At 47.3% G+C, this 27,921-nt stretch overlaps 1 protein-coding gene across 7 annotated transcripts in view; it reads left to right on the top strand.

Moving 5' to 3' along the window:
• HDAC4 (histone deacetylase 4) overlaps nt 1-27,921 on the top strand; it is a 175,288-nt gene that overhangs the window by 65,975 nt on the left and 81,392 nt on the right. For all 7 annotated transcript variants that reach the window (XM_033516228.1, XM_033516225.1, XM_033516226.1 and 4 more), the window contains one exon: nt 6,024-6,095. In XM_033516228.1, coding sequence (XP_033372119.1) covers nt 6,024-6,095 — 72 coding nt within the window. The remainder of the gene's footprint in view (nt 1-6,023; nt 6,096-27,921) is intronic.

Genomic DNA, 27,921 nt, shown 5'->3' with positions numbered 1-27,921 from the left:
ACGGCCCCACACACCTCAGTGGGAGGCTGTGTTTGCCAGGTGGGTGTGGGCTGGTGGATGGGAGCAGGTGGATTCCTTGAGTTTCCATCTTTCCTGAGCCATCCTGGGTGTTTGAGGTGCCACGGGTGATCAGGATGTTGTTACTGAGCTTAGCCCAAATTTTACCTGGCTTTCCACAGTTATTTCCTATGGACCAAATGAGCTGATCTCTAAGCCAGTTATAGTAAAATAGAATGAAAACTAGCATTAAATACGTGAGTTTTTCTTGCTTGGAAGAAAAAATAGACATGGAAAATGTAGTATGTGTTCTCTTCCTTTAAGGTGTTTCATTTTTCCTTCCCTGCATTCTTTGCAGGGGGCAGTGGGAAGGCTGGTTCTGGGGGGTTCTGGCTTTCCTTCCCAAAGAGGAAGGGAAATCTCTTTCCAAGAAATCTCCTGGAATGGGCAGCTCCTCCTTCTTGCTGTAATTATGACAGTGAGCGTTAACCTCTTGGATGGAGGTTGTAGGGTAGGTCACTCTGATCCTCTCTCTGCTCACTTGCATTTGCATGTAAAGGATTATTTTATTCCCATGGATTTCCAAAGTGACACATCTCCTCAGATTTGTGTGGATGAAGTCATCAGAGTCTGCTGAGGAGGCTGAAGATTGTCATGTTTAGGAGGAGTTGCTTTATCCTCCCACTGCAAAGAATTAAGGAAAATAATGGCATAGGAAGTGGAACACAATGCTTCCAGGGCTTGGCATTTGAGAAGTGGTGTCTTGTCATTTGGATATCAGTCTGTCAACACCTTGAGGACCACAGCTTCCTGTTTAAATGCTTCTTAGGTATTTTGGCTTCTAGGATAACTTCCTAGTAATAAATTAAATGCTGCTTTTTGTGTTAACAGCTGCTGAGCATTAGAGTCTCAGGAGGGTTTGGGTTGGAAGGCACCTTCAAGACCATCCAGTTCCAAACCCCTGCCATGGCCAGAGTGCCACTCACTAGATGAGTGATGATGGCTCAGAGTTCCATCCTACCTGGCCTTGAGCATTTTTATTTTTCCTTTTATGCTTTTACCTTGGTGTTAACCAAACTGTGACCTGCTGTATTTATCTTTACAAGGTCCAGGACAGTACCAAGCTCTTGTAAATGTTACACCTGAGTATCTTCCCATTCTTGTGAGGTGTTTGTGCATGTTCTAACAGAAAAAGAAAGCTTGAACTCCATCCTGGTTCTCTCTAGAGGGGTGCTGAGGGCTGGAGTGGGCTCCTGCTTTGGTGGAACATGTCCACTGACATCTGGACTTTGGAATGTCTCTGGAGGAATCAGGAGTGTCAAGGGCAGGAGGGGGATTTGCTATTCCAGATGTGCCAGCCTCTTCCAGGACTGAGGAAGCCATCAGCCTGACCTACTTTCTGCTGCATCCAAAGCAAGGAGTCAGAATGAAGGCAAATTAAATATATATATATATATATATATACACACACACACACATATATCCTGGTGATGTTGATGCATGATGTCAACCACTGGCAAGGCAAGGTGGCTCAGCTTCAATATTAGCTGTAGTTGTAGTAACCCTAATGATGAAGAAATTACCCCACGTGAACGGGATTGGATGAACTTCCATCTAAAGAGGTGTTTTGATAACTCTGACAGATCTGACACTTTTTCACTTGTCTCCTCTCCTGCTGTCCCTTGTTCTGCCCGTTTTTATTTTTACCATCCACTTTTAAAGTCTGAGTGTATCGTGCTTAAACCCCGGGCTGGTTCCCGTGGAGTTCTCGGGCCGGGGCAGGGCGCTGGGTTTTTATGGCAGCCGCAGTGGGTTCCAGCTGGAGCCATAATTGGTATTTCGGCTTGATAGCTGCTGTAAATCTCCAAGAAGGGAAGAGAAGGATGCTCTCATTTTGTTAGGCTGCCTCTCTTTCGGATGCAGAGTGCATCTTCCAGCTCTCTGGGCTAATTAAAATGCCATTACAGTACATGTGGTGCTACAATACAGTCTAGGGAGACTTCCAAAAATAGATCCTTGAGTGCAGACAAATTAGAGAGGAAATATGCACTGAGCATTTTCTCATAGGTTTAAAGAGAAATAATCCATTTGCTGCCCTAATTGCTTTCTTGTAAATGTTGAAGAATTTCCCCCCCTGTAAATTTCGAGTGAGCAGACAAATAAATAACGCGCCCATGATAATTAGCGTTCTCATTACTAATATTGTAACTTGTCACACATGCTTGATATGCAAGTCAGGGTGTTCCAGTGGCCTGTGCTTAATGGTCAGGGGTGGAGACTTTTTATTCCTCAGGCAGCCTGCTTTAGCTGCCTGGCATCCCAGGGCTCCAGGGGCACTGCATGATCTGGTTTTTAAATTCAGCCGAACGCTCGAGCAGATCCACCCACAGACCCTTCCCAAATCCTGCCAGGAAGTAAGGCAGATAAATCCTGTTTGCACATCGTCCTTCCCCCCCTGCCCAGCCTGGGGACAAAATGCAAGGTGCTTTTTATAGCCTGCCTGTGGATACCGAGAGCAGGGGGGAAAGAAAGCCCACGTTCCTGGGCCTGGAAGAGATCCATGGAATTGCCGTGGGCTGAGACGTGCAAGGGAGACAGCCCAGAGCTGCTGGGCAGTGCCAGCACCAGCCAGGAGCTCTCGTGTGCTGCAGCCTGATGGAAAGGGATGAGGCTGGTGCTGGCTTGTAGAACGCCAGAATGATTTAGGGCCTCAAATCTCATCCCATTCTACCCTCTGCCACTGTCCCAGGGTGCTCCAGGCCCCATCCAGCCTGGCCTTGGGCACTTCCAGGGATCCAGGGGCAGCCACAGATGCTCTGGGTGCCCTGTGCCAGGGCCTGCCCACCCTCTGAGTGAATTCCTTGCCTGCTCAGAAGCCCCTGGTCGCTGTTGTGCAGTGAGGTGCTGTCCAGAAGATTTATGAGCAAAGGAGACAGAAGTTGGCCGAGCGGCCTCAAATTTGCAGCATTGGCAGAAAACTGCTCATCCTGAAAAACATCTCTGGGCCACTCTGCTGTCTTCCCTCAGTGGAGAACTGGCAAAACTGAGTTCTGTGGCCCCTCTGTCTCATTTTTAAAAATCTTCTCTCTGAGGTTTCTCTGGGCTGCCCACAGTTCATCTCCAGGTGTTGAAGCTAAAGCTGTGGCCCCCGAGGCTGTCACGTCCCCAAGGGATGACCTTGCACGTGCCCCTGTAGCTCATCTGGGAGAGAACTTGGATCCTCTGCATCACCACTGAAAGGGGAGTGCTTGGCTTTGGAAAATCCTTTGGCTTTTCCTTCTTTTGGCCTTGCTTGGCCATGTATTTGCCATTTGTAGTTGTACATTTTTCTATCATTATCACAGCAGGAAGGTTGCACTCCTTTGTCACTGCATCTCCCACCCATCTGGGTTTTTTTAGTGTTAATTCTGCATTTCAAGCTCCAAAAAGACAAATCTGAGTCAGTAATGCCAATTTTCTCTACCTCTTGCTCCTGCCTTTTCCCTGTCTCTCCTAAAGTTTTACTTCTACACCTCTGTAGAACTTCTCCTGTGCTCAGGGTGTCCTTTAAAGATCATTTTTTAGCTTCTCGTTGCTTTGCTCCAGGAATGCAGGTAGGCCAGGGTGATTTGCATCAGGTTGAAAGATCTGAATACATGGAAAACTATTTAAATAACCTCTTCGTTCCCAGTTCTGCCCTGCATTTTTAAGCTCATCATAGTTAATTATAGTCAGGCTGCTTGCAGTTTTCTTAAAGATCTCATTGAATGTTTCAGCCTTCCATTTCACTTCATTTCTTGTCTCTTTTAAGTGGTGAAGTTGTATTTCCCTGTCCTCATCTGGTTTAGTTTTGCCCTGGATGGACTTGGTGATCTCAGGGGTCTTTTCCAGTCTTGACAATTCTCTAGTTCTGTGAAGTTGTTCATTTTGCTGCTTCATCTTTTCCAAGGGTTTTTATCTGTCATGTTTCTGGTTTATTCTGGACTGAACTTGTAAACATTTTGCCTTTGTTTTGCTATTTTCAACATCTTTAAATCCTGCAAGCTCAGCTGCTTCCCAACCTGTCCTGGCTATATTTTCTGAAAAACTTAAACAGCTCTTTGGAATAGATTAGGATAAAAAAACCCCAAAGCGTTCAAGTTTCCATCAATGAATTATGGCTTCATCCTGTTAATTAATGAGTAGAAATGCCCATCTGGAAATGAAGCTGCACGAAATGCTCCCTGACTCGAGCCATGAATCAGCCAGGCTGGTGTCTGCTTCCCTCCAGGCTCCGTGGACACTTTGTTGCAGAGTTTTGGGGAAATCATCAGGCTGATTCATACAGAACCCATTTGAGGCGATGATTCCTTGCCAATTCTGTTCAGTAGCTTAGGACCAATTTAGCCAGCAGAGAGCTGGGGAATATTTTGTAGCTTGTCTGGGCTGTCTCACTATTCAAACCAGGGTTTGTGGGTTGTGAGAAGAATCAAACCCTGATTGCACGGACGGACCTCTTTGCACTGCTCCAGCAGCTCCACATCCTTGTGCTGAGGGAGTACTCCAGAGATTTAGAGCTATATTTTATATGTATTTTATATTTATTTTATTTTATTTTGCTTTATTTGGACAGCAAAGACAGAACCTTGGTCCTGGATAGTTTGATTTTGCTGCAAGTGTTTCAGGTGTCAGTGCTTTAAAAGGTGTTCTGAAATGTTCTTCTGTGTTTAATCTAATACTCATTTTGAAACAAAGTGTTGGGTTGTGGGTTTGGTTTGTTTCTTGTTGTTTTTTTTTAATGAGTGGAAAAATTAATGTACTTAATTTCTTAGAATTAAACATGTCTTAAAAATCCCCCAAACTGACCTGGATTTGTCTCACAGAGCACCTGGGTGCTGCTGCAGGGCTCTGTTTTGTGGTTCTTCTCTGAAGGAACTTCTTTATCTGAAACTGCCCAGCAGAGAAGCTGAAAAGGCTCTGCTCCCCAGGAAAACTGGGAATTTTGCTGGGCTGCACTCTCCAGTGACTCTGGAGCCTCCTGATGGCTCGATTATATTTAAAGAGTGATGTTTTGCTCTTCCTCTTCCATCCGGGTCTGGTCCCTGGAGGTGAACCCAGCCAAGACATGGGGAAGTCCCCAGCTGTGCTTTCTCTCCAGAAAAACGGAGAAAGCAAGGAGAAGAAAACAAATCCTAACGTTTTTCTAACACTGTCCTTTGCCTGAGAGAGATGGGGTGGCTTCTTTGATGTCTCCAGACAGGGTTTGGCTTGATCCTATCAGAGCTGCAGCGCAGAAAAAGGTTGGAAGGGAAAAGTGAGACAGACTGGCAAAGGTGGAACAAATAGGTTTGAGATAAATTTTCTGTATCCCAGGGTTCATAATTACACTGGAAACACAATTTAGCATTTTTTGCTTCGGCTTTTCTGGGAGGGGAATGGGTGACTTGAAACTCAGGTGTGGCAGTCTCCAACACTGGTTGTTCTGTTTAACTCTACCTGGATGCAAGATACAATCTTGAAAATATTTTAAATAGGGAACTGCTTCAGCAAGATGGATTTGTGCATCTCATTTACAAAGTATGTTTTTAATGCCTTTCTGAAATCCAAACTTATGCAAAATGGGGCTTGTTATGCATGTCTCTGCATTTTAATCTCCTGCAGTGATTTGTCAGTTTTCCTTAACATCTCCCTGGCATATTCCAGCCATTCCCCAACTCTGCTCCGTGGAGCTGTGTCTCTGTTCTCCCAGCAAGGAAGGAATTGCAGTTCAGTTGTTCTCTGGTAAGGTTTGTGAGCTGACATGCCTATTTCCTCAGCCTGGGATCAGCACTAGCTGTGGACTTAAACACCAGGAAACCCTGAGTGTAATTTAGGATAGAGTCTCCTTTATTTTCTGCTTCAGCTGTCCTGGGAATGTTCTTGTTCCCATTGATTTGTGCTACTTGTGTTTCTGCTCTGCATCGATAATTGGTTACTGATTTATTTTTTCTGCTTGGAAAGGCTAAAAATAGCTCAGCTACCCAAAGTGTTGATGTGATTTTATTTCCTTTTTCCCCCCTTCTTTCCAGATGGGCTTTCTGGCAGAGACCAGCCAGTGGAGCTGTTGAATCCACCTCGAGTGAACCACATGCCCAGCTCTGGTAAGGAAAAACCTCCTATTAAACCTGGTTCCTGTTCTGGGGGGTGCAGGAAAAACACTCTGCAGCTCTGCCTTGCGAGTGGGAGAGCAGAATGCAAATGCAGAGTGCTGGAGCAGAGTCTGTCAGGACTTGCACACCTCTGCTTTCCCAGGCTGGGAGAGTGGGATTTGGGAATGGAGCACAGCAGCTCTGGGAGCAGCAGGGGGCTGGGGGAGCACAGTCTGGTGGGAGATGCTTGGTTTGCCTGAGAAAAGAGGGGACAGGAGAACAAAGCAGCATCTGAACGAGTCCTTTCCCAGCCCAGAAGGAGCTTTTGGAGCTGCTGCTTCTCAAGAGGGAGAAGGAACAGGGAGCCAAGGCCAGGCTGATCAAAGTGTGTCATGCCAGGCTCTGGGCTGTTTGCTCTTCTCCCTCTCCTAATGATCCTGCCATGACATCTCCCGGGGCTTGTCCTGCTGCTCCTCATCCTGCCTGCTCCTCACCGAGCTGGGAGAGCTCTTGGAGCTCAGGGCTGCAGCTCTACAAGTGATGGAAACCAAAGTTCTGCTCCCACTACCTGCAGTTCTCTGGGAAATTGCTGCTGGCTCCTGTGTTTCCCTCTTCTCTTCTCCAGGTACAAGCAGATATTTATACCAGGGGTGATAGGATATAGCAAACATTATCTGCTCTGCAGGGAGCAGCTCAGATCTTTCAAACCCCCAACTTTCCCTTCTCTGTTGCCTTCCAAAATGCCCTCAGGTCCTTTTTTACTAAGGATGAGATCTCGCAGAAGATCTGAGCACTTCTGGTAATGCCAGCTGGAAAGATGTAAACGAAGTTTATTCAAAACAACTTGGGTACACTGGGAGGGGGAGAAAAAAAAGTGGGCTGTGACCTAACCTAGATTTTTGTGGACTTAAATGCCTATCTGGGGAAGGAAGCTTTCAAGGAGGTAGAGTTGTTGCACTGGGGAAAGAGAGATGGTTGTTCACCAGGCACGGGTGTTCGCCTTGGGATTCTGAGAAGTCGCTCTCCCCTCCGTGTGCTCCCAGACGTGTCTGGCAGGTAAGGGAGGTTCTGTTTTCCTATCCCTCACAGGGATTCTCATTTTAGAATCACTGTGGTAGCACAGGTCAACTTACAGGTTTTGCTGCCCACCTCTGTCGTGAGCCAGGTTGGATTTTGTGGCTCTGTGGATCATTGGCCAGGACTGTGGAAGGGATGGGTTGGAATTTTCTGTCCTTTTATTTCGGTATTGATTTTGCTTGCTGGGTAAGTTTAAGGTTTCCTTTTGAGGAATTTCAGGCCAAAGGCTGGAAATGTGGTTGAGAGCTTGGGGAACTTGATGGTAGAATCTGTTCTGGCTGGTTTTCCCCTGGTGAAATGAGGCTGTTTGATGGAGCCATGCAGGTTTTAGGGAGTTCTTGCTGTTTGGACTCCATTTTGAGTATTTTTAATAGCTCACCTCTGTGCTTTTGGCAAACAATGAGACAGGGATCCCTGGGGAGCTGTGCTGGTGTGAAGTGGGTGAGATGAGAGACGGGCAGTGCTACCCCTTTGTCAAATGGTTCTCATAGGAATTGAGCTGTGGAAAGGGACTTCAGGCTGGGAGAGCTGGGGGTGCTCACCTGGAGAGGAGAAGGCTCCAGGGAGAGCTCAGAGCCCCTTCCAGGGCCTAAAGGGGCTCCAGGAGAGCTGGAGAGGGACTGGGGACAAGGGATGGAGGGACAGGACACAGGGAATGGCTCCCAGTGCCAGAGGGCAGGGCTGGATGGGATATTGGGGAGGAATTGTTCCCTGGGAGGGTGGGGAGGCCTCAGGTTGCCCAGGAAAGCTGTGGCTGTCCCTGGATCCCTGGAAATGTCCAAGGCCAGGTTGCACATTGGGGCTTGTAGCAGCCTGGGATGGTGGAAGGTGCCCCTGCCCATGGCAGGGTTGGAATGGGATGACCTTGAGGATCCCTTCCCACCCAACTCGTTTTGGGATTGCCATCTTGTCTTTAGGAGATTGCTGCAGATCTTTGTGAGAGAAGAGAGGAGAAGTAGCACCAAGCATGGCTCAGGAAAAACAAGCTGTGTGTGGGATTGTTGGGTGGTGTTCCAAATCTCAAGCATGACTAAAATAATGCTGGTAAAAAACAACATAAGAAAAAAAAAAATTGTTTGATTGTGTCCTGGGATATTTTGTTGAAAACATTCTCCTGCCCTGGTCAGGGTAAGGTTGAATAAACTTGAGTGGTCGATGAGCTTTTATGCTGCATTTCTATTTCAGATAAAATCACTGTGGTGTGCTTGTAGGAAACCAAAATGTTTTTCTCTTCACCACGAACCAAGTGGAGGAAAGGTTTGACCCTTGTTAGTTGTTTTTTTCTGATATGAAATGGCGAGAAAGTTCTAAAAATCCTCTGTCCTGCAGAGCATTTCAGCTCCAAGAAATACTTTCAGCAATTTTATGAAATGGTTTTTAGGAATGAATTTTGTTGAACAGAACTGAGTTAAGTCATCGGCAGTGAAAATTATTTCTATCTTCTGTATAAATTAAGGATTAATTGGAGGAAGGGAAACATTTTCCCTTTTCAAAGACGTATCACCCATAATTGGTGCTTCTGAATTTCTGAGGTGCTCACAGAAGTACAACAAGACAAAGCCCCCACAGCCCACATCCTGCTCAGGAGTACAATAATCATCAGTTTGATACCTCTGCCTGCTCTGCCTGGGGCTCGCCAGGATCGCTGTGCCTTTGGCCTGGGGGAGGAAAAGGAATAAATTAACTTTATTGAGCAACCTTGCTTCCCTTAATTTTAATTTTTTTTTTTTATTTTAAATATAATTTATTAATATAATCAGAGGCTGGTGATGCCCTGATTTCCCAGGGAAGCTGTGGCTGCTCCTGGATCCCTGTAAGTGCCCAAAGCCAGGTTGGACAGGGCTTGGAGCAACCTGGGTTAGTGGGAGATGTCCCTGCTGGGGCTGGAAAGGGATGAGGTCCCTTCCAACACAGAGAATTAACTGGGAGATTTCACTCCCTGCTGCTTTTTCATTTTCCTAGATCTAACTATCCACTCTCACTTCCACAGTCATTTGCAAAAAAATGGTGTTGGTGTGTGTAGGAATAAATGGTTTGTACGAGCCTCTGGACTAATATTGTCCCTTGGTTTTGCAGCCAGAGATTAATCCATGTCAGCTCAGGAACAACGTGAGGTTTTGTCGTGCCCCAGAAGTAGCTACCCTTCAGAAAGTGTTAAAAATATCCTGATATATACACAGATATACAGATAATATATATAATAATCTATATCATAATATACATAATGTACAAAATGTATATAATATATATATATATAATATTATTTATATAATATAATAAATATAATATGGATATGTACACGAAGCCAGGATGGCATAGGAACCTATCCAAATCCCCCAAACTATCATCAAAAGTGAGGAAAAAAATCATTTTGATGTCACAACCGTGCACTGGGCAGGTTCAATCCTGTCCTCTCATTAGGTTATTGAAAAGGAAGCTGGGGCTGCCCCTGGATCCCTGGAATTGTCCAAGGCCAGGTTTGGAGCCCAGCTTGGAGTGGAAGGTGTCCCTGCCCATGGCAGGGGATGGGCTTTGAGTCCCTTCCCACCCAAACCATTCCATGATTCCAAGGTAGAAGAGAAACTGCAGCTCAAAGCCCTGAGAGTTAAAATCAGCTCAAGGTTAAATTTCCTGCAGTACTTGTGATTTATTAATATTTGTCTTTCATTTCCAACCTGAGCTAAGTGGACAAGCCGTAGCCCATGCAGTGACAATAAAAGGAGTGTTTCACCTGCTGGAGGCACTCCTGGAGCCTCAGGAGCATTCCTCAGCAAGGAAAGCCCTGCACAGCCCTTCAGCCAGCTCCCCAATCTCCACAGAGGATTTGCTGAACTGCAGCACTTCTATGAGAAGCCCTTTGCAGTCAGTAAATTTGGGGTTATTTATGCAGGAGAGGAGAGGGAGCTGCCACATCTAGAGGCTCTGGGCAGCTCCCTGCAGAGGAGCAGGGAAGTTCAAGCTTCAGAACCCTTTTTGTGGACCAATGCTGTCCTCAAAATCATGTTTTGTTGGCCGTGGGATAATTTAATGGCCCTCTAACTCTGCTTTAGCACTTTGTGCATGTGCAGGGGTGTATGGAAGAGGGATGAGCTTTTTGGCCACCTCTATCTCAACTTCAGCATCCATGTTTCCACATGGAATTAAACCACCTCTCTAGCCAGGCTGGGAATCAGAGAATCATCAGGTTTGGGTTGGAAAGGACCTTAAAACCCATCTTGTCCCATTGGCAAAGACACCTTCCACTATCCCAGGTTGCTCCAAGCCCCATCCAACCTGGCTTTTGATGCTTCCAGGGATGGGCAGTCCTGAACTGATCTGATGCTGGAGCCCAGAATGTGGTTTTCCTGGAAGAACAGGAGCTCACAGCTCCTCAACTCTGCTTTGTTGTCTTTTGTCTCAGAAAATGTATTTATCTGTCATGATTTATCTGTCTCCTTTCTTACCCATGAGGAAATGGTTATCAATTGGAGGAGCTGGCATGAATTATTAATGATTATCCCTCTTTTAACAGCTGAAAGCAGCACTTAAATGTGAGGCTCTTGAATGCAGCGCTGGTTTCCTGGATGAAAGGCAGGAAAGTTTGCTCTGCTGCAAGCCCCAACTTGCTGTTTTTCTTTCTTCTTCCCTCACCTTGCTTAGTTCATTAATTCACACTGATCAGCTCCGGAATTCACTGGATTCTCTTAGTCCTGACTCTTCACCAAGTGTTATTTTCAAAAATAAGAATACTCACCAGTTCCCTACCACAGGAAAGGTTGTTTTGTGCTTTTGATTTATATAAAAGCAGGTGATGAGGGGTGATGAAGAGCCTTTGAAAGCTAAAACTTTGTGAAGAAAACTTTGGGAAGGAGGAGATGGCAGGATGTGAGCAGGCCTGGAAAGGCTGCCTTGAATGGTTATTCAGGAATTTGTTCCCATTGCCTCTGGCTTTGCTAAAAATAGCAGTACTGTGTGGTGAATGAAAAGTGATAAATGTTTCATGGAAATTGATCATGGATTGAGGCTTTCCTTGGGGAAAACATTCCATGTGCCTCAGATGGGATTCTGGAGGCCACATTCTTGTCTGCCATGTGTGTTTGCAGCCTGGATGTTTCACCTGGGTTTGAAACCACAAAGAGGCAATCGGGGTAAAATCTTTGTTGTTTTGGTTTTTATTTCCTTTCTCAGTCCCTTCACTTTTTCGAGATAGCTCTTGTCCTGGGGCTGTAGTGCTCCAACACACCCTGTACTCCATTCCTCTTTTCCATCAGCTTCCCTGGAGAGATGGAGGATGGACTGTGCTGTTATCTCCAGGGGCTCCCAGGTGCTCTCTGCCAAAATGAGCTGGGGGTAGTTCATTGTCAAAGGGGAAAGAGCAGTCACCAGGATTTTAGGAATTCCTCTTCTAGCACAACATGCATTTATCAAGATCCCAGAGGCTTCTTCCCCAGTGTATATTGATTTTCAGGGCTATATTTGGCTCTGCTTTGTCTTTGGGCAGTGGAGGGAATATCAGGTGAATGTTTTGTGCAGCGATGCCTGAAATACAGCAGCAGCCTCCAGATGCTTCCCTGGAGAATTGCTGATGGTTCATTAAAGAGACCTTTCCTTGCTGCCAGGGAAGCTGTGGATTCCCCATCCCTGGAAGTGTCCCAGGCCAGGTTGGATGGGGCTTGGAGCAAGCTGGGATAGGGGAAGGTGTCCCTGCCCATGGCAGGGATTGGAATGGGATGAGCTTTAAAGTCCTTTCAAACCCAGACCAGTCCACGATTCTGTGACTAAGTATCTCCTCCTTTAGCTTAACTAATATCTTGTGATCTAAACCACTTAATCATCACTACTTTTCCATCTGTTTCTCATTCAAGGAATTGTGTCATATCAGATGATTCATTCATATTTGATTAGAGATTTCATTATAAGCTGGCCTGAAGTTTTTTATGATCTAATGAAAGGCTTTGGAATCACTGATTTGGAACTGCAGTTGTAATATGCAGCATAAATGCACTGCACGTTTTGATTATACTCTTCTTAGGTACTTTTTAAAGGTCTGACAAAAATTCTTGCCAGTGAATTGTGTACACTGAATTAAAAAAAAAATAAAAATTGGTGCAATGCAATGATCTTTTCCATTGGAGAGAAGAAGTCCCAAGCTACTGTAGGACATCTCCAAGTTGCACTGAGTGACAAAACAGTGAAATTTAGGTCAAAACTTGCCTTTTATGACCCATTTATAACCCTGCTTGTAGACAGTCACACTTAAATGATATTAATGAAGCTCTTGAAGATTCTGAGTCGTCCTGCCTAGGGTGACATATGGGAAGCTTTTTATTTTCACTGGGGACAGTCGTCTGCCACCTGTGTGCAAATTGTTCCTCACATTAAGTAAATTACTGCACTTTTTTATTTATTTATTTATTTAAAAAACAGATTAAATGGTTGCAATAATGTATTTTTAAAAATATTAACAGGGCAAAGTTGGAGGTGTTTTGCCCAGGGAGTGCCAGGACTTGGATGATATGGATTGGGCCAGGTGGGGTTTTGTCCCTCCCTGTCTGAAAGCCTCCTCTGGCGAGCAGTGGGGTTTTCTCTTGGTTTTCTGCTGGCACAGAGGGCTGAGATGAGCTCTGGGGCTCGGCAGCAGCTTTGGGAAGGTGTTTGTGACGCACAGCAAGGGGAGAGCCAGCTCCTGTAATCCCGGGAGCTGCTGTGCCTGTCACTTAAACAGGACCTTTCTTAGGCTGCCATTTGGCCTGCCCTGCCTGCCTCAGCCCGGGGTGCAGCAGAGGGGTTTTGCTGAGCAGGGTTTTGCTGGTAAAACTCAGCTCAGAGGGTGGCAGGGGTTCCCTTCACACCGTGTGCTGTGGGCTCTCCCCACAGATGTGGTTGGCTGAGCCCTGGGGTCCAGCAGCCCATGGGCTGAGTACCCTCAAACACTCAGAAACCACAGAATCCCAGGATGGCTTGGGTTGGGAGCAACCTCAAAGCTCATCTCATTCCACCTCTGCCCTGGGCAGGGATTTCCAGGAGCTCTCACTATCGCAGGTTGCCCTGTTCAGCCTGGCCTTGGACACTTCCAGGGATCCAGGGACAGCCACAGCTGCTCTGGGAATTCCATCCCAGCCCCTGTCTGCCCTGACAGGGAGGAATTTCTCCCCAGTATTCCATCTAACCCTGCCCCTCTTTCTGCTTAATGGCTTTATAGTGGGAGCAGGATCTTGGGAGCAGCTCCCAGCTCTGTCCCTGGAAGTCAGCCAGACCACGGTGTCCAGGTGGCCACTGCAGTGTGTCAGGGCATTTAACCTCACAAATCATGTTTTGGGCTTCAAAGCCCTCTTGGATGCTCCAGAGGGAGCAGCTCCTTGTCTCCCTGTCCTGCCTTTGATGGTCTGTAGGGTCTGGAAAACTGCCAGCTTTTCCTGGTGGGAGACACCAGGCCTGACCTTCGACCACCAAATGTTGTGCTGGCAAAGTACCACTGGATTATTATCAAAAAAATTCCCCTAACCACAGTATCAGACTTTTGGTACCATGTTTGGAGGTATCAAACATTTCTGTAGATGGAAAAAATAAAATTCCCTTCACGTTCCCTGTAAATCCCCGATACAGGGATTTGTATATGCTTATATATGTACATATATGTGTATATATTTGTATTAACCTTGTATAATCCCTGTCCCAGGGGTTTATCATGTCTTGAATTAGTGCTCAACAAAACTCAGATGCCTTTGCCCGTCCCTGGCTGTGCTTGTAACAAAGTCTCTAAAGCCTCAGGAGTTCAGAGCTCTTGGGTTAGGAGATAACTCTGTGGAAAAGGCAGAAGGCTGGTACTAAAAAATAAGTAAATGTATTTAAAGTAAAAAAATCCCTTTTGGGACCTTGAGGACTTTACCTTGGTGACCCCATGCTGGCATGGAGCAATATTTAAAATTGCAGAGAAGGGAATTCTGGAATTCTGCAGTTTCCTTTCTGGGATGGTAGCAGAGGGAGAGCTTTACCTCCTGTCCCAGCTCCAGACACGAGATCCGGCCGTGTCCCGGCGCTGAGGTTTGGGAATGACACGGCAGGGAAGGTACTGGCTGTGTTGACATGGGGATCAGGTGAGCAGCCAGGAAACTTCACCTGGCTCCATGTGTAGCCAAACATGCAGCAAGGAGCTGTTTCACCTCTGTCACTGCCGCAGGGCACTGGGAGAACCACCGCTGCCACTTGGTTTGCATTAATCCACTCTGAAGGGGATTTCAGTCGTTTCCCCTCCCTTTCCCAAATATTCACTCACAGGTGCCAGCTGGACACTGTCAGTCTCAATATTGCAGGGTTCACTCATATCCCAAATCCCCCATATTTGTTGGATAATCTCTGTTTTCTCTTTGGTTTAGGCAGAAATCGTGTTCCTCAGCACAGAGGGGGAGCTTTGAAGTTGTGCTGCTGTTTGCTGGGTTGGAAAAGGCTTGTTGCAGCAGAGAAGTAGAAAATGCAGTCACTTGGCAATTTGTGCATCACTGAACCCCACCAAGTTCCTGCAGCTTGTAAATACTCATATGCTCAGATATTTATGGGTTTTTGCCAAGCAAAAGAGTTTTTTGCACTGTTTCTCCCAGGCTTAGCAGTGCATACTTTTCCTTGTTGAATGTATACTTCTCCTTTGTGTTTTGCTTTTATTATTTCTTTATTATTCTATTGAAATCAATTTGGCTTCTTTGCAGAGATTTGGCTACATGTTCTGACAAAGTTACTGCTGCTGGTCAGGATGCTGGTACAGGAAGTACACCACAGTTCTTTTCCACAAGAGGAAAATTACTTTTTAAGTGAGGTGCATGAGGTGACAGATGAATGAGAATTACAGGTGATTTAAAAATCACCATCATATTAAGCCAAATTCCAATCCTTTCAAAGCAGCTTTGACAGGGGTTTCAGGTGGATATTAAGTTTTTGTGCAGTTTGGAATGCGCTTTACTCTTTATCCCACAGAAGAAGTTCTTGTGCAGGATGAGAATTTCAGCTTCTGAGGAGCTGTTACATAATGCAGGGCACTATTTGCACCTTGGAATGAAATATTAACTGCTGGTTTCTACCCAAATGCTGCTTTACACCCAAAATCCTGAGCTGTGCATCTCTGGGTGGGTATGGCAGGTACTGAGGATAGATTTCCTTTCCAACACAAACCATTCCATGAGTCTCTGCAGCCCATCACTGCAGGTTCTCCTTTACCTGTCAACAGATTTCGACTCCCTGGGCACAGCAGCCTGAAGGAGTGCAGCATTCTACAGGAAGATGAACTTGTTTGCTCTTTAAGCCACTGCAAACCAGATCTCGGCACAAATGCTAATTTCGAGACGCTGATCTCCACGAGCAGCAGATATTTAGTCTTACACGCGCCAGATGGGTTTGCTGCTGGCATCACTTGTGAGATTATGGTCAAAACAAGGACAAATCCGCTATAAAATTCCAAGACCTGACTGAATAATTTTGTGTTTGCCTTCCCAAGGATCAGCTAGTTGTCACAGTGCTTTATTTTGTCGCTGTCAGCGTGGCTGGTAAAGCTCCTTCAGGCATCTGAGATGGGCTGGCAGTGGGAGGAGAGGCCTTGCAGTGAAGGATCTCTGCCACCTCAGGTTTCATTTACTAATAAGCCTCGTATCTTTTTTGGTTTTTTATTAAAGTCATTGTGGAATATTGCCAAAAATTTTGGGCGTGCAGAACTGGAGAGGGACTTTCTCCAAGGACACTGAGTGACTGGACAAGTGGGAATGGCTTCCTAGGACACTTGAGTGACAGGACAAAAGGGAATGGCTTCCCACCATGATGGGAAGGGAATGACCAGCCCCAAGCTGAGCCCTTTTCCCATTATCCAGGAGTATTCTGTATTTCCACTGGGATGATACAAAACCAAGCTGCTGCTGGTTCCAGCATCTCCCAGTTTGTTTGCAGCATGGAGGATTTCAGAAGCAGCACTTCGCTTGAGCAGAAATCAAGGCAGATGGTAAAACCAAGTGACCTACAAAACATAACAAGATTTCTCACCAGAAATGTACAGTACAAACAAATGTACTGTCACCTAAAAATACTGAGATGGCATTTCTGACAGAGTGATGATCGTACGGGGAAGTCAAAGTTTGGGTGAGGTCAGGAGTGAGTTTTGCATCCTCTTAAAAACAGGCTGGTGATCAAACTGACTGTAATGTGCTTCAGCCTCTTGTTTCTTCCTCCTTGGGACTTGGTTTGCTTGGGTTTGTCTGGTTCTGTTGGATCTGTAAATTAGGTTATTATTAAAACTGTCTCTCCTGATGTGGCTGTGGCTAACAGCACTGGTTTAGACAGGTTGTGTTCTTTTCTGACCCGTTCCCAGCTGCCCCCTCTTGTCAGGGATCTGTGCAGAGCCAGAAGGGCCCCCTGAGCCTCCTTTTCTCCAGGCTGAGCCCCTTTCCCAGCTCCCTCAGCCTCTTCTGCTGCTCCAGCCCCTTCACCAGCTCCGTTCCCTGCCCTGGACACGCTCCAGCCCCTCCATGTCCAGCTCTTGCAGCTTCATCCCTCCCTCATTTTTCAGGCATCCCTTCCAGAGCCCGAGCACCTCGTGCAGGGACAGTGAAGTCCTTAGGAAATCTCTGGAGCTTGGGATCCATGGCCAGGAGCTGGTGCTGCCTCACAGCCCCTGCCAAAGCAGAGCTCTGCAGTTCAAGGCCACTGCCCTGAGCAAAGCAAACTTGAGGCAAATCGGCTGTGAAGTGGAATCATGGCAATGAAAATGGGTGAAATCACAGGAGGATTAGGCTGCAGTGATTTAAGGCAGCTTTATTTCAGGATGGAAACACTGACACAGGATTTGGCACACTTGGAGTTTGGCTTGTTATCTCCCTCGTTAAGAGGGGTGGTCTGACACAGGCGTGTGCAGGAATCCATCTCTTCGCAGACCTTTCTCTATGCAAAAAAATGCTAATAATGGCATTTTGGAAATGCTGTTCTCTGTGCTGGCTCCTTGGGCTGATCAGCTGGGAGAGCAGAGGGGCTTTTGTAGGCATCACGTCCTGGGGGCTTCTGGAACAGTAGGAGATGCACAGTCTGGGATTCACATAGAAAATATGGATACAGCGACCTGGGCTAGTGCAAGGTGTCCCCTGCCCATGGGACAAGCCCCATCCAGCCTTGGGCACTGCCAGGGATGGGGTAGCCACAGCTGCTCTGGACAGTGTTTTCACTCACAGCTTTCTGTTCTGTGCATGTTTCAGCCAGTCTGGCTTTCCCTGAAAGAGTGACTTGTTCCTGTAATCTTTTGGAGGAGTGGGCTCCTAAACGTGAAGGATGAACCTGCAAGAGCACAGAGCTTCATTAGAGTGAAAATCAAATACAGTTAATGTGAGATGTGGTTTGCTTGGTGGAGAAGGGATTAGCTGTGCATTGGTATCAAGCAGGAGCTTTACCTAAAGAGGGTTTTGGTAGTGATTTTCTGTGTTCTTTGGAGCTTCTTGACCCAGTGTTTTGGTGAGGAATGTTGGAGCGAGCCTGGATGTCCCATTTCCATCATTTCCTGCTAATACCCAGGGTGTGTAGTACTTCAGGGAGGCATCAGATGAGCCATTGCCATTTCTGTTTGCCTCCAGGTACCACTGAATCAGATTTAAACCTCCTTAGATTTGCCTTTGAAAGCCTCCTTCTTCAGCTTGCCTCCTGCAGCTGTTCCTCAGCTGCTGCCTGCATGCCTTTTTTATCTCTTTCTTCCAACTTTCCCAGTGCCTTTTGTCCGTGGTGTCCTCCTAAGCCTTGGTTGGCTGAATCCCTGAACCCTCTTCAGCTCCTTCCCTGAGTCTTTTATCTTTTCCCAGTGTTCTGAAAAGCGAGTCACCGTTATTTTGGGCACGTATAGGAGCTCCATCCTTATATAGATATTTTATATCTCTTGCCTTTGGGCTTCTCACAGCATCCTGTTTCTTTTTGTGGAAGGATCAAGCTGTAGTTGACTCCTTGACAGGGAAGTTTAGTGCCTGAATGTAGCTAGAGCAGAGTTGTAGCCTCCCACTGAAAGAGGCAGGCACTATTTAATTTGCCAGAATCCCTAAACCCTGTATTAGGTCCAAGTTTTGCAGCTGAAGTGGCAATTTTAAGCAAGATAATCCAGAGTTTCTCAGAATTTCTGTGGAGGACTTGCTCCCCTCTTGCTGGGGTTGTGGTAGGTGCAGTGTGGGTGTGTTGTGGTTTGGGAAGCTGCTTCCCATGCTCAGCAGGCCACTACCTGGCTCAGAGCTTTTAATGAAGGAAACGGGAGGTTTAAGTCTAGAAGCTTCCAAAATGAAGCTATTCTCTTTGTTCATTCATAGAATTGTTTATTCCTTAGGAAGGCAGGTTTAAATGAGTTTAAAAACAGAGTTCAGAAAATCACAGAATCCCAGAAGGGTTGGGTAGAAAGGGACCTTAAGGCTCATCCTATTCCACCCCCTGCCATGGGCACACCTTCCACTGTCCCAGGGTGCTCCAAGCCCTGTCCAGCCTGGCCTTGGACACTTCCAGGGACAACCACAGCTTCTCTGGGCACCCTGTACCAGGACCTCAACAGCCTTCAGCCACGAATTTCTTCTCACTATTGCATCCAACCCTTCCCTCTGGCAGTGGGAAGCCATTCCTCCTTGTCCTGTCCCTCCATCCCTTGTCCCAAGTCCTTCTCCAGCTCTGGAAGGGGCTCAGATGTCTCTCTGGAGTCTTCTCCTCTCCAGGTGAGCACCCCCAGCTCTCCCAGCCTGGCTCCAGAGCAGAGGGGCTCCAGCCCTTGGCATCCTCTGCACTTGTTCCAGCAGCTTCCCATCCTTATGCTGGGGGTTCCAGAGCTGGAGGCAGCTCTGCAGGTGGCTCCTCACCAGAGCAGGGTAGAGATGGAGAATCCCAGTGAGATTGCTTGTGAGAAATATCCAAAATGCTTTAGAACCACAGCTGGATTTTACCTGTTGTGCTGCTGTGCTAAAGCTCACCTTCAAGCTCATCCCTGCGTGGCTCTGGCTCTGTTTGAGGAGCAGCTCCTGGCTGCTTCTGCTGAAGGAAAATGCCACAGGCTGGGCAGATTTTCAGCAGAAGCAGCACTGAGGTTTTGTGCTGTGCCTAAAAGGCCAGCTGGTGTCAGTGGTTTGGGCAGAAATGCTGAGAGGAAGCTCCCTTTGAGGAGAGCCATCCGTGACGTGGGGAGTCCTTGTCATGCATGGATCACTGCTGCCATGGGTACTGCAGGGAACATCTGCCTCCATCCTTTAGGATCTGGGTGGCAGGATTCTGGGTTTTAATGTGTTCAGTTCATCTGGTGGGTCTTGGGGGGTGGGGGAATGGAAAATGTCTGTTTTTTTAAGAGAAATCTTAGCTCAGGTTTGTGTTTTGGTGTGTGCATCCAGGAAGGGCAACCCCTGCCTGTTCTGACAGAATAAAAAGGGGCTTTAATGCCATTACTCTGTGCTGTCCAGGGGCTTGAATGGGTTGGGGCTACTTGAATTTCTCTAGGAAACTGCCTGTGGTTGATGATCTCTTAAAAGACTTTCTTTGGGTATTTTAATGTGCATCTTCATTGTAATGAATGGAGACAAGTAACATCCTGGTCCTAACGCAGCTGACAACTGAGTATTTCCATTATTTGGAAGTGAAACCCTTCTAGAGGGGGCTACAGGAAGCTGTGGGCTATTTACCCATTTGGATGGGCTTCCCTTCCACCACAGTCTGGATTTCTACTCAAAACTACTGCCTTTGAGCAGTCAATGAGTCTTCAAGAGCTGTGGAATAGCATTCCTGTTACAATTTGCTGTTTAGCTGCTCCTTTTGCTGCTTTATTTCTGTTGTGATGGAGGAGATGGTGTTGCATATTTTGGGGCTTGTTGGACAGCTGGGGGCCTCTTGGCTGGTGAGCTCACTCTCCTGCTAGTAATAACCATTTATTTGCTGTTTGAAATACAGTGGGACAGGTAATTCTTAAGAATTTTGTTTCACCTTCTCTTTTGGCAAAGGGTAGTGACCTTAAGCTGAGGGAGGGCAGGGATAGATGGGATATTGGGCAGGAATTGTTCCCTGGCAGGGTGGGCAGGCCCTGGCACAGGGTGCCCAGAGCAGCTGGGGCTGCCCCTGGATCCCTGGCAGTGTCCTGCTGCTATTAGGACACAGAATGATGCACACAGACATGGTTCAATGTATGATAGGAAAAACAGCTCCTTTTATTTTTGTGAGTCCAGTATTTATAGATTCTCGACAATGACCAGGGATTGGATAGCCAGGTTACCACCTTCCCAAGAACACTGGTGGTGAGAAACGTTCATCAAAAGACATTTCTTAGAAAGGATGTATAAACACCTATGTTTATAGCTATTTTCCTGGGAAAGTGGCTAGAATCTATGAGAACAAGATCAGAAGGTTTAATTTTCAGGGTGTCCAAGGCCAGGTTGGGCACTGGGGCTTGGAGCCACCTGGGACAGTGGAAGGTGCCCCTGCCCATGGCAAGGTGGAATGGGAACCCAAAGCATGCTGTGCCACCAGCTCATCAGCTGGCTTTATTCCTGCCATTGGAGAGCTCACCCCTTGGGAGGTTCCAGGGAAAACTCCAGAGGACCTGTGGGAATGTCCAGGTGTTTGTCTGGCCCCCCCTTCACTGGGAATCCCTCCTCTTCCCCATGCTGACCCAACCAGGTGGATTATTTTTTTCCTCATGGGATGTTTTTCACATGTAATCTCAGGATGAGACTTTCTGGCTCCTTCTCCATCCCTTCCATGTTTAATTCTCTTCTCCAAAATGTCATTTTCCCTTGAAGGAAGCTCAGAGTGAGATTAGAGAGAAGCATGTGAGAAATCCACATGGGTTTGGCTCTACAGGAGTGCAGCTGGGTTTCCTTCAACTCTGCTTTTTGTCCTGGGGATCTGCTGAGGGGAGAAGTTTCCTGTTCAAGCAACACAGATGGATCAAAGAGGTTCAATAGCTGGGTAATGCCTGAAGCAAAGAGGCAGCTGAAATGACATTCCCAGGAATCACAGAATCCTGGAATGATTTGGGTTGGAAGGAACTTTAAACATCATTCAGTCCCACCCTCTGCCATGGCAGGGACATCTTCCACTATCCCAGCCTGGCCTTGGACACTTCAGAGATCCAGGGGCAGCCACAGCTTCCTGAGCCTTTAAAGAAGAGCTATACATTTATTTTTTGTTGTTTTCTGTTTTATTATTTGTTATTTATTTAGATGGGATTTTTCACAATGAAAACTTAAGTGGGTTTTGCTTATCTACTCCATGCAAGGAAGCTGTACAAGGAAAGGTTTCCCACAATTGTGTGAAGTTTGAAATGAGAAATAGTCCAAGCCGACTCCTTTCGTTCCATTATCTTTAATTTCACAAAAAGCTCTGGCTCCATCTGAGACACTCATTTGTTAGAGATGTCACTGATGAATCCAACAAGGAGATAAAGTGGGATAATGGTTGAAAAGGAGGTGGAGAAACTGGAGTGTCTTCCTTTGGAGCTGCTCTGTCATGCTCAGGCTCATCTGTTGGAGACATCTCTGTTGGAGACGCCTGTCATCAAGGATTTGGTGCTGGCCTTGAACTCCATATTCTCATTAAGAAAATACCCCTGGATATCTATCCATGGGAGTTTATAATTTTCCAAACTCTGATGTCCTGCTCTGAGGTGAGAGGGGCCGGAACAAGATCCCTTCCAGCCCAACCATTCTGGGATTCCTTGCAGACACTGAAAAATGTTGTTTTCTGTCCATTGTGGGTGTGTTGGCCACTGCCACAGTGGGTGTAGCTCGGTGGGTTTTCTTTTTCTTCACATTAAGAGACATTTTTTAGTGCTTTAAATCTAAGATGGAGACAGTAGGATGAGTGGTCTGCTCTTCAAGTTTTGGCTTCCTTATTGTCATGAATAAAATTTTCATGCACCTTACTAATAAATGCTAATGAGGTCTGTTCAGAGGAGGAATTAGGCTCAGGAAAGCTGGATATGTAGAAATTCGGGATCTCTGCGTCCTTATTACGTCTCCAGGTCTCGGTAGTAATCAGGGAGAAGTTTCCTTGCAATGAATGAGTGAGTGACATTTAAAGCTCCATCTGTTGCCTGCGGAGTGGTGCCTCGCGACGCGTTTCCATGGCTGATGGGATGATTAATTTTGGTTCCCATTCACAGAGCAGGAAATACTCCCTGAGCAGGGAGTGACTCCAGCTCTCACTGAGCTGCAGCGTGCCTGGAGCTTGTAGGAAGCCTCGGCTGCTGTTTACTCCTGCCTTGTGCTCCCAGACAGGATCCAGGCTGGCTTTGCAGCCTCTCACCTGGGCTGTCCCAAAATTCCTGGGCACTGCAGGGTGCTGACCTGCCTTTGGCTCCAGCTGGGCTGTGATGCTCAAACTTGTTGGCCAATTCCAGCCCACGATAGCACGATCCTAGTCCTTGGAAATGGATAACAGAGGTAAGAATTGTGCAAAACAGAAGTGTTTCCTCCTGCTGTCCCACCCAGCAAGGGTTTGGAACCAGATGGTCTTTAAGGCTCCTTCCAAACCAGGCCATTCCATAAGTCAGTGATAGTTCTTCAGTTTGGTGTGGATCCACAGAAGAGCAGGACTGTGCCTTCATCCTGCCCCCACGTGATGGTGCTGAGCACCCTCGGGATGGTGCTGAGCAACCTCGGCATTCATCCTGCCCCCACGTGATGCTCAGGGTGTGCTCCAGAGGATGTTGGTGTCCTGGGAGCTGCCCTGCTGTGACCTGCTCCAACCACCTGCCCTTGGACAAGTTAGGGCTTCCTCCAGTCCAGCTTGACACAACCCTGTCTAGAGAATAAAAATCCAGAATTGAGTGAAGCTGGTCATGTGTTGTTTTCCCCCATCTCCTATTAATTTCTCCTCCTGTGTGGGACATGCACCGTGCTGGAGATGGAACCGGCTCCGAGGGCGCTGTGCCGTGGCTTCGTTCCGCTTCCCCACAAAATCCACTGCTTTTATCCCGGCACTGCAGTCAGATACTGCAGTAGTTTGGTGCTATTTATAGCTCTGATCTCACTGTCTCTCAGTGTTTTGGGGAGTTCTGGCAATTTGGGGAGTGGGAACCCCGCTGGAAAAGGATCCCTGTGTTGGCTGGGTGGCACAGGGGATCCCGGCGCTCCAGCCACTGCTGGGAGGGGGATGGATTCAATTCACGATAAACCAGTGATGCTCGACTGACACACATCTTCCTGCCAGAATCAACCACCTCAAGTGCTCCCTTGGCTGTGCTCAGAGTCAGCAGTAGCTGCTTGCCTCCCTTTGCAGGCTGATTCTGAAGGCAAACTGGGGTGATGGGTTACAGGAACGGTGTTTGAGGATTCAGAGCCAGTGTCGTGCTCCCCACATGCCCAAGGCATTCCTGCTGGCAGCAACCTGGTGCTCAAATGGCTTTCAAAACACAGGGAATTATTTAAAAATCCAAAACTGTTGGTGAACACTGAGGACAGCCCTGAAGAATAAAGTCAGGGAATAAACAGATGATTTTTTTGCTTTTCCCTGGGGATGAAAGAGCTGGAAACGCTGCTGAGAGGGGGAGATCCATGCACACACTTCTTCAGCATCCCACCGGGTGCTTCAGCGGGATGGGGATGATCCAACAGCAGCAGCCAGGAGTTTGGGACACTGAGCACATCCTCTGGCTTTGTGTTTGCTTTTTGAGGGTGCCCAAAGGCTGACGTGCTGCCCTTGGCAGAGCCTGGCCCGGGGGCACGGCTGGCACAGCAGTAATTAAAAAGCAAACTCATTAGCTGGGAATAAAGCCCCGGCCCGGAAAGGATGGGAGAGGGGGAGAAGCTGAGTCCATGGGCTCTGGAAAGCCCTGGCTGGAGAGGGTCAACCAGAGCAAGAACATCTCATTCCTGGTGGGCAGTGCCTGGGGAGGGCACCAGGCACTGGAGAGTCAATGGAAGAGGCTGGAATGCTCTTTTCTTGGGATTTTGGGAATCTCCCAGGCTTGCTGTGTCATGGGCAGGTGGGGTATGTCCTGCAGTGGGAGCTGCTTTCTTCCCCCAGCCTTAACCAGACTTTCATCCCCAGGGTTTTGCAGCAGATTTCAGGAGGTTGATGGGATTTTTTTCCCTTCTCCAAAGGGAATTTTTGAAGAAAGAGGAGCTGGGGAGGAGCTGATTGGGACTTTCTCTATGCCAGAAGAAGAGAGAGCTCAGGGAAAGCATTTCCTGCACTTTCTCTTTGAAAGTGATGTTGGATTTCAAATCTGAGAGGCAGTTTTCTGTGCTGCTTAAATTTAAATTAAAAAAAAATAAAATAGAAGATCAAGGAAAAAAGAAAAAAGGAAAAGAAAGAGTAATTTTTGGCAGCAGCATTCGATACAAAAAAACATCCAATTTGATGTCTAGTGGAAAGTGTCCCTGCCCATGGCAAGGGGCTGGGATGTGATGGTCTTTAAGGTCCCTTCTAACAAAACCCCTCTGTGGTTCTGGGATTCTGTGAATATTTTTTAAATTAGCCTTAAGTAAAACTTATTCTGAAACAAGGTTTGAATTTAAATATTTGTTTGGTGTGCCTCTCATACCAAATTTTTGGTTTAACATTTTAGTGTATTTACAGGACTCAAACCTGTATTTCCATCCTTTAAAGGCCAACATGAAAATGCTGTATCAGAGAAAGGGAAGAAAATTCAATTGTTACTGTTAGTTTTATTGAAAAGTATATTCACAGCTTTAGTGTCACCTTCCCCTAATCCCTTCCAAAACACCCAGGACTTATGGAGAAGTTATTTTCCGTTTTGGAGTGTGGGAGAATACAAACTCCCTGATAATGCCTTATCTACAGCCTTTATGTGAAATGGTTTTAGTTTTCCAACAGAGCCAGGCTGGGAGAGCTGGGGGTGCTCACCTGGAGAAGAGAATTCTCCAGGGAGAGCTCAGAGCCCCTTCCAGGGCCTAAAGGGGCTCCAGGAGAGCTGGAGAGGGACTGGGGACAAGGGATGGAGGGACAGGACACAGGGAATGACTTCCCAGTGCCAGAGGACAGGGATGGATGGGATATTGGGCAGGAATTGTTCCCTGGCACAGGGTGAGGAGGGGTTTGGATAGAATTCCCAGAGAAGCTGTGGCTGTCCCTGGATCTCTGGAAGTGCCCAAGGCCAGGTTGGACATTGGGCTTGGAGCAACCCTGGGCAGAGGAAGGTGCCCATGGCAGGGGTGGGACTGGATGAGCTTTAAGGCTCCTTCCAAGCCAATCCATCCTGTGATTCCATGATTAAATACTTTTTGTAGGATGTGCACTTTGCCTTCAGGTTGGAGACTGTCACTTCATTTCCCTGTGTTTTGGGTTATCCCTCTCAGCGTGTTCCAGACAAGCTGCAAGATGTCAAATTTCCAACCTCCATCAGCAGCCGAGGGGGACTGAAGTGCTTCAGGTCTTAATTAATGTGCAGAGTGCAAGCAGGCTGTGATGTACAGCCATATTTTATTTATTTGGGAAGGGAAACACCAGCAGAGTGGTTCTATCTTAGTATAAAAATCATCGTAACATGACCACGGACTCAAAATCAGGCTAACTTGACCATGGGGAAAAAATAATTCCCTATATGCCAAGGGTGGAGGAAGTTAAAAAATTAATGTTTTTCTGTTCCTACAGGGAAGAAAAAAAAGCAGGGAGAGACCGTGAGATAGTTTATTATTTATAATCAGGATCTTGTCTCCTCATTCATGGCTTTGGCATTTCTCATGCCAGCCCTGAATGTCGTCTTTGTGCCTCGGCTCGCGTCACCACTCCGATTGTGCTCGTGCGTTCTCAAGGCAGGACCTGGAAAAGCAATTTTTGAGTGTTCCATCAAAGACTCCCTGGAACACAGGAGGGTTTTTGTTGTGGGGCTGTGTCCATTGAGCAGGGAAGGCTGGCTGGGGCTCACAGGGCTCTGTGGGTCAGCAGCTCCCGGCGGGGCAAAGAGGGGCTTTTTGGAGCCTGAAATAGTTGAGAGTCAGGGATGACGCAGAGCCCTGAATGGGAATTGTGGTCCTCATCCCTGCAGCTGTGGGGGGGGAGAGTCCCTTTGGGTGGAAAATGGGGGATTTGTCAAGTTTTCTTAGGACTGTTTTCCAGCAGAGAATGGCAACTTAAGGCTCTTTTTAGGGAGTCAAACAGGAGGAATGGATCTGGAGGCACAATCACAAGTGGCAGGGTGTTCTTTCTGCCTGAAACTGGGTTGAGTTTTGCGTGCTTGGGAGGGTTGGGGGTGTTCAGCCTGGAGAAGAGAAGGATCCAGGGAGAGCTCAGAGCCCCTTCCAGGGCCTAAAGGGGCTCCAGGAGAGCTGGAGGGGGACTGGGGACAAGGGATGGAGGGACAGGACACGGGGAACACATGGAATCACAGAATGGTTTGGGTTGGAAGGGACCTCAAAGCCCATCCAGTGTCACCCTCTGCCATGGCAGGGACACCTCCCACTGTCCCAGGCTGCTCCAAACCCCAATGTTCAACCTGGCCTTGGGCACTTCCAGGGATCCAGGGGCAGCCACAGCTTCTCTGGGCACCCTGTGCCAGGGCCTGCCCACCCTCCCAGCCAGGAATTCCTTCAGGAATGTCCCATCCATTCCTTCCTTCTGGAAGTGGAAGCCATTCCTCCTTGTCCTGTCCCTCCATCCCTTGCCCCAAGTCCCTCTGCAGCTCTCCTGGAGCCCCCTTAGGCACTGGAAGGGGCTCTGAGCTCTCCCCAGAGACCTCAAACACAGCCTTTAGGGCAGGTCAGAGTGTGCTGCTCTCCCCAAAATCCCTGTCTGTGGCTCAGAAATGAATCCATGACAAGGAATCCTCACTCTGGTGCTGCGGGGGAGAGAGGGGAGTGGAGAAAAGGCCATTGGAAGGAAAACAATAGGGAAGTGGAGGGAAGAGCTTGTGGGTTGAAAAATAGCAACACTTCCAGTAATGTGACCTTTTGCTGAAAATGTTTCCATCAAAAAAAGAAAGTTTCCTCCTCCTTTTCCTTCTCTTCCTCCTCCTCCTCCTCATCCTCCTCCTACTCCTCCTTCTCCATGGCCAAGCTGGGTGCAGGGAGGAATGGACCTCTGCTCCACGAAAGTATTTGGGAAAAACCCTATGAAAACTCTCTCCATGGGATGGATAAGATTAATATCCTGACAGAGGATATGGAGGAAAAAAACCCCACCTTTATTTTCCCAGTTTTGCTGAAGCTCATTGTTTCTGAGGGATTAGCCTTTGTTATCCTGTAACTGATGTTCATTCAGAGCTCTCAGCAGAGTTATTGAGGGATTGCCCTGGAGAGAGAGAGACAGCAAATGTTGCAAATACACAGAATACCTGTGAAAGGCAGAACTGTCACTCAGGCAGAATTTAGAAGATTTTTAGTCATTCAGGGGTGACAGTAATTTTCTTTTTTAGGAGAAACAAGCTGAGATCAGTTACTGCAAAGGGGTTGTGGCTTGCCACTGCCAGAGAGCAGGGCTGGATGGTGGGGAGGTGCTGGCACAGGGTGCCCAGAGCAGCTGGGGCTGCCCCTGGATCCCTGGAAGTGCCCAAGGCCAGGTTGGACACTGGGGCTTGGAGCAGCCTGGGATAGTGGAAGGTGTCCCTGCCCATGGCATTGGATGGGCTTTGAGGTCCCTCCCAAACCAAACCAGTTTGGGATTTATTATCCAACACATCATGGTTTTCTGCTTGAGTTTCTTTAAGGGAGAGCCTCATGTTCCTGACCATGGCAGTCCATCAGTTCATCAAGATTAATTAACAAGTCAAGTTTAATCCTTTCTGTGGAGTCTTGGATTTACTCTTTATCCTCCCTATTTCCAGTGGTGCTGGATGAGTGGAACAGAGGTGTGTGTG

The sequence above is a fragment of the Parus major genome, chromosome 7 (genome assembly GCF_001522545.3).
Source record: "Parus major isolate Abel chromosome 7, Parus_major1.1, whole genome shotgun sequence".
Lineage (NCBI taxonomy): Eukaryota > Metazoa > Chordata > Aves > Passeriformes > Paridae > Parus > Parus major.
The sequence above is the reverse complement of the archived record's forward strand: the minus strand, read 5'-3'. Positions and strand labels throughout refer to the sequence as shown.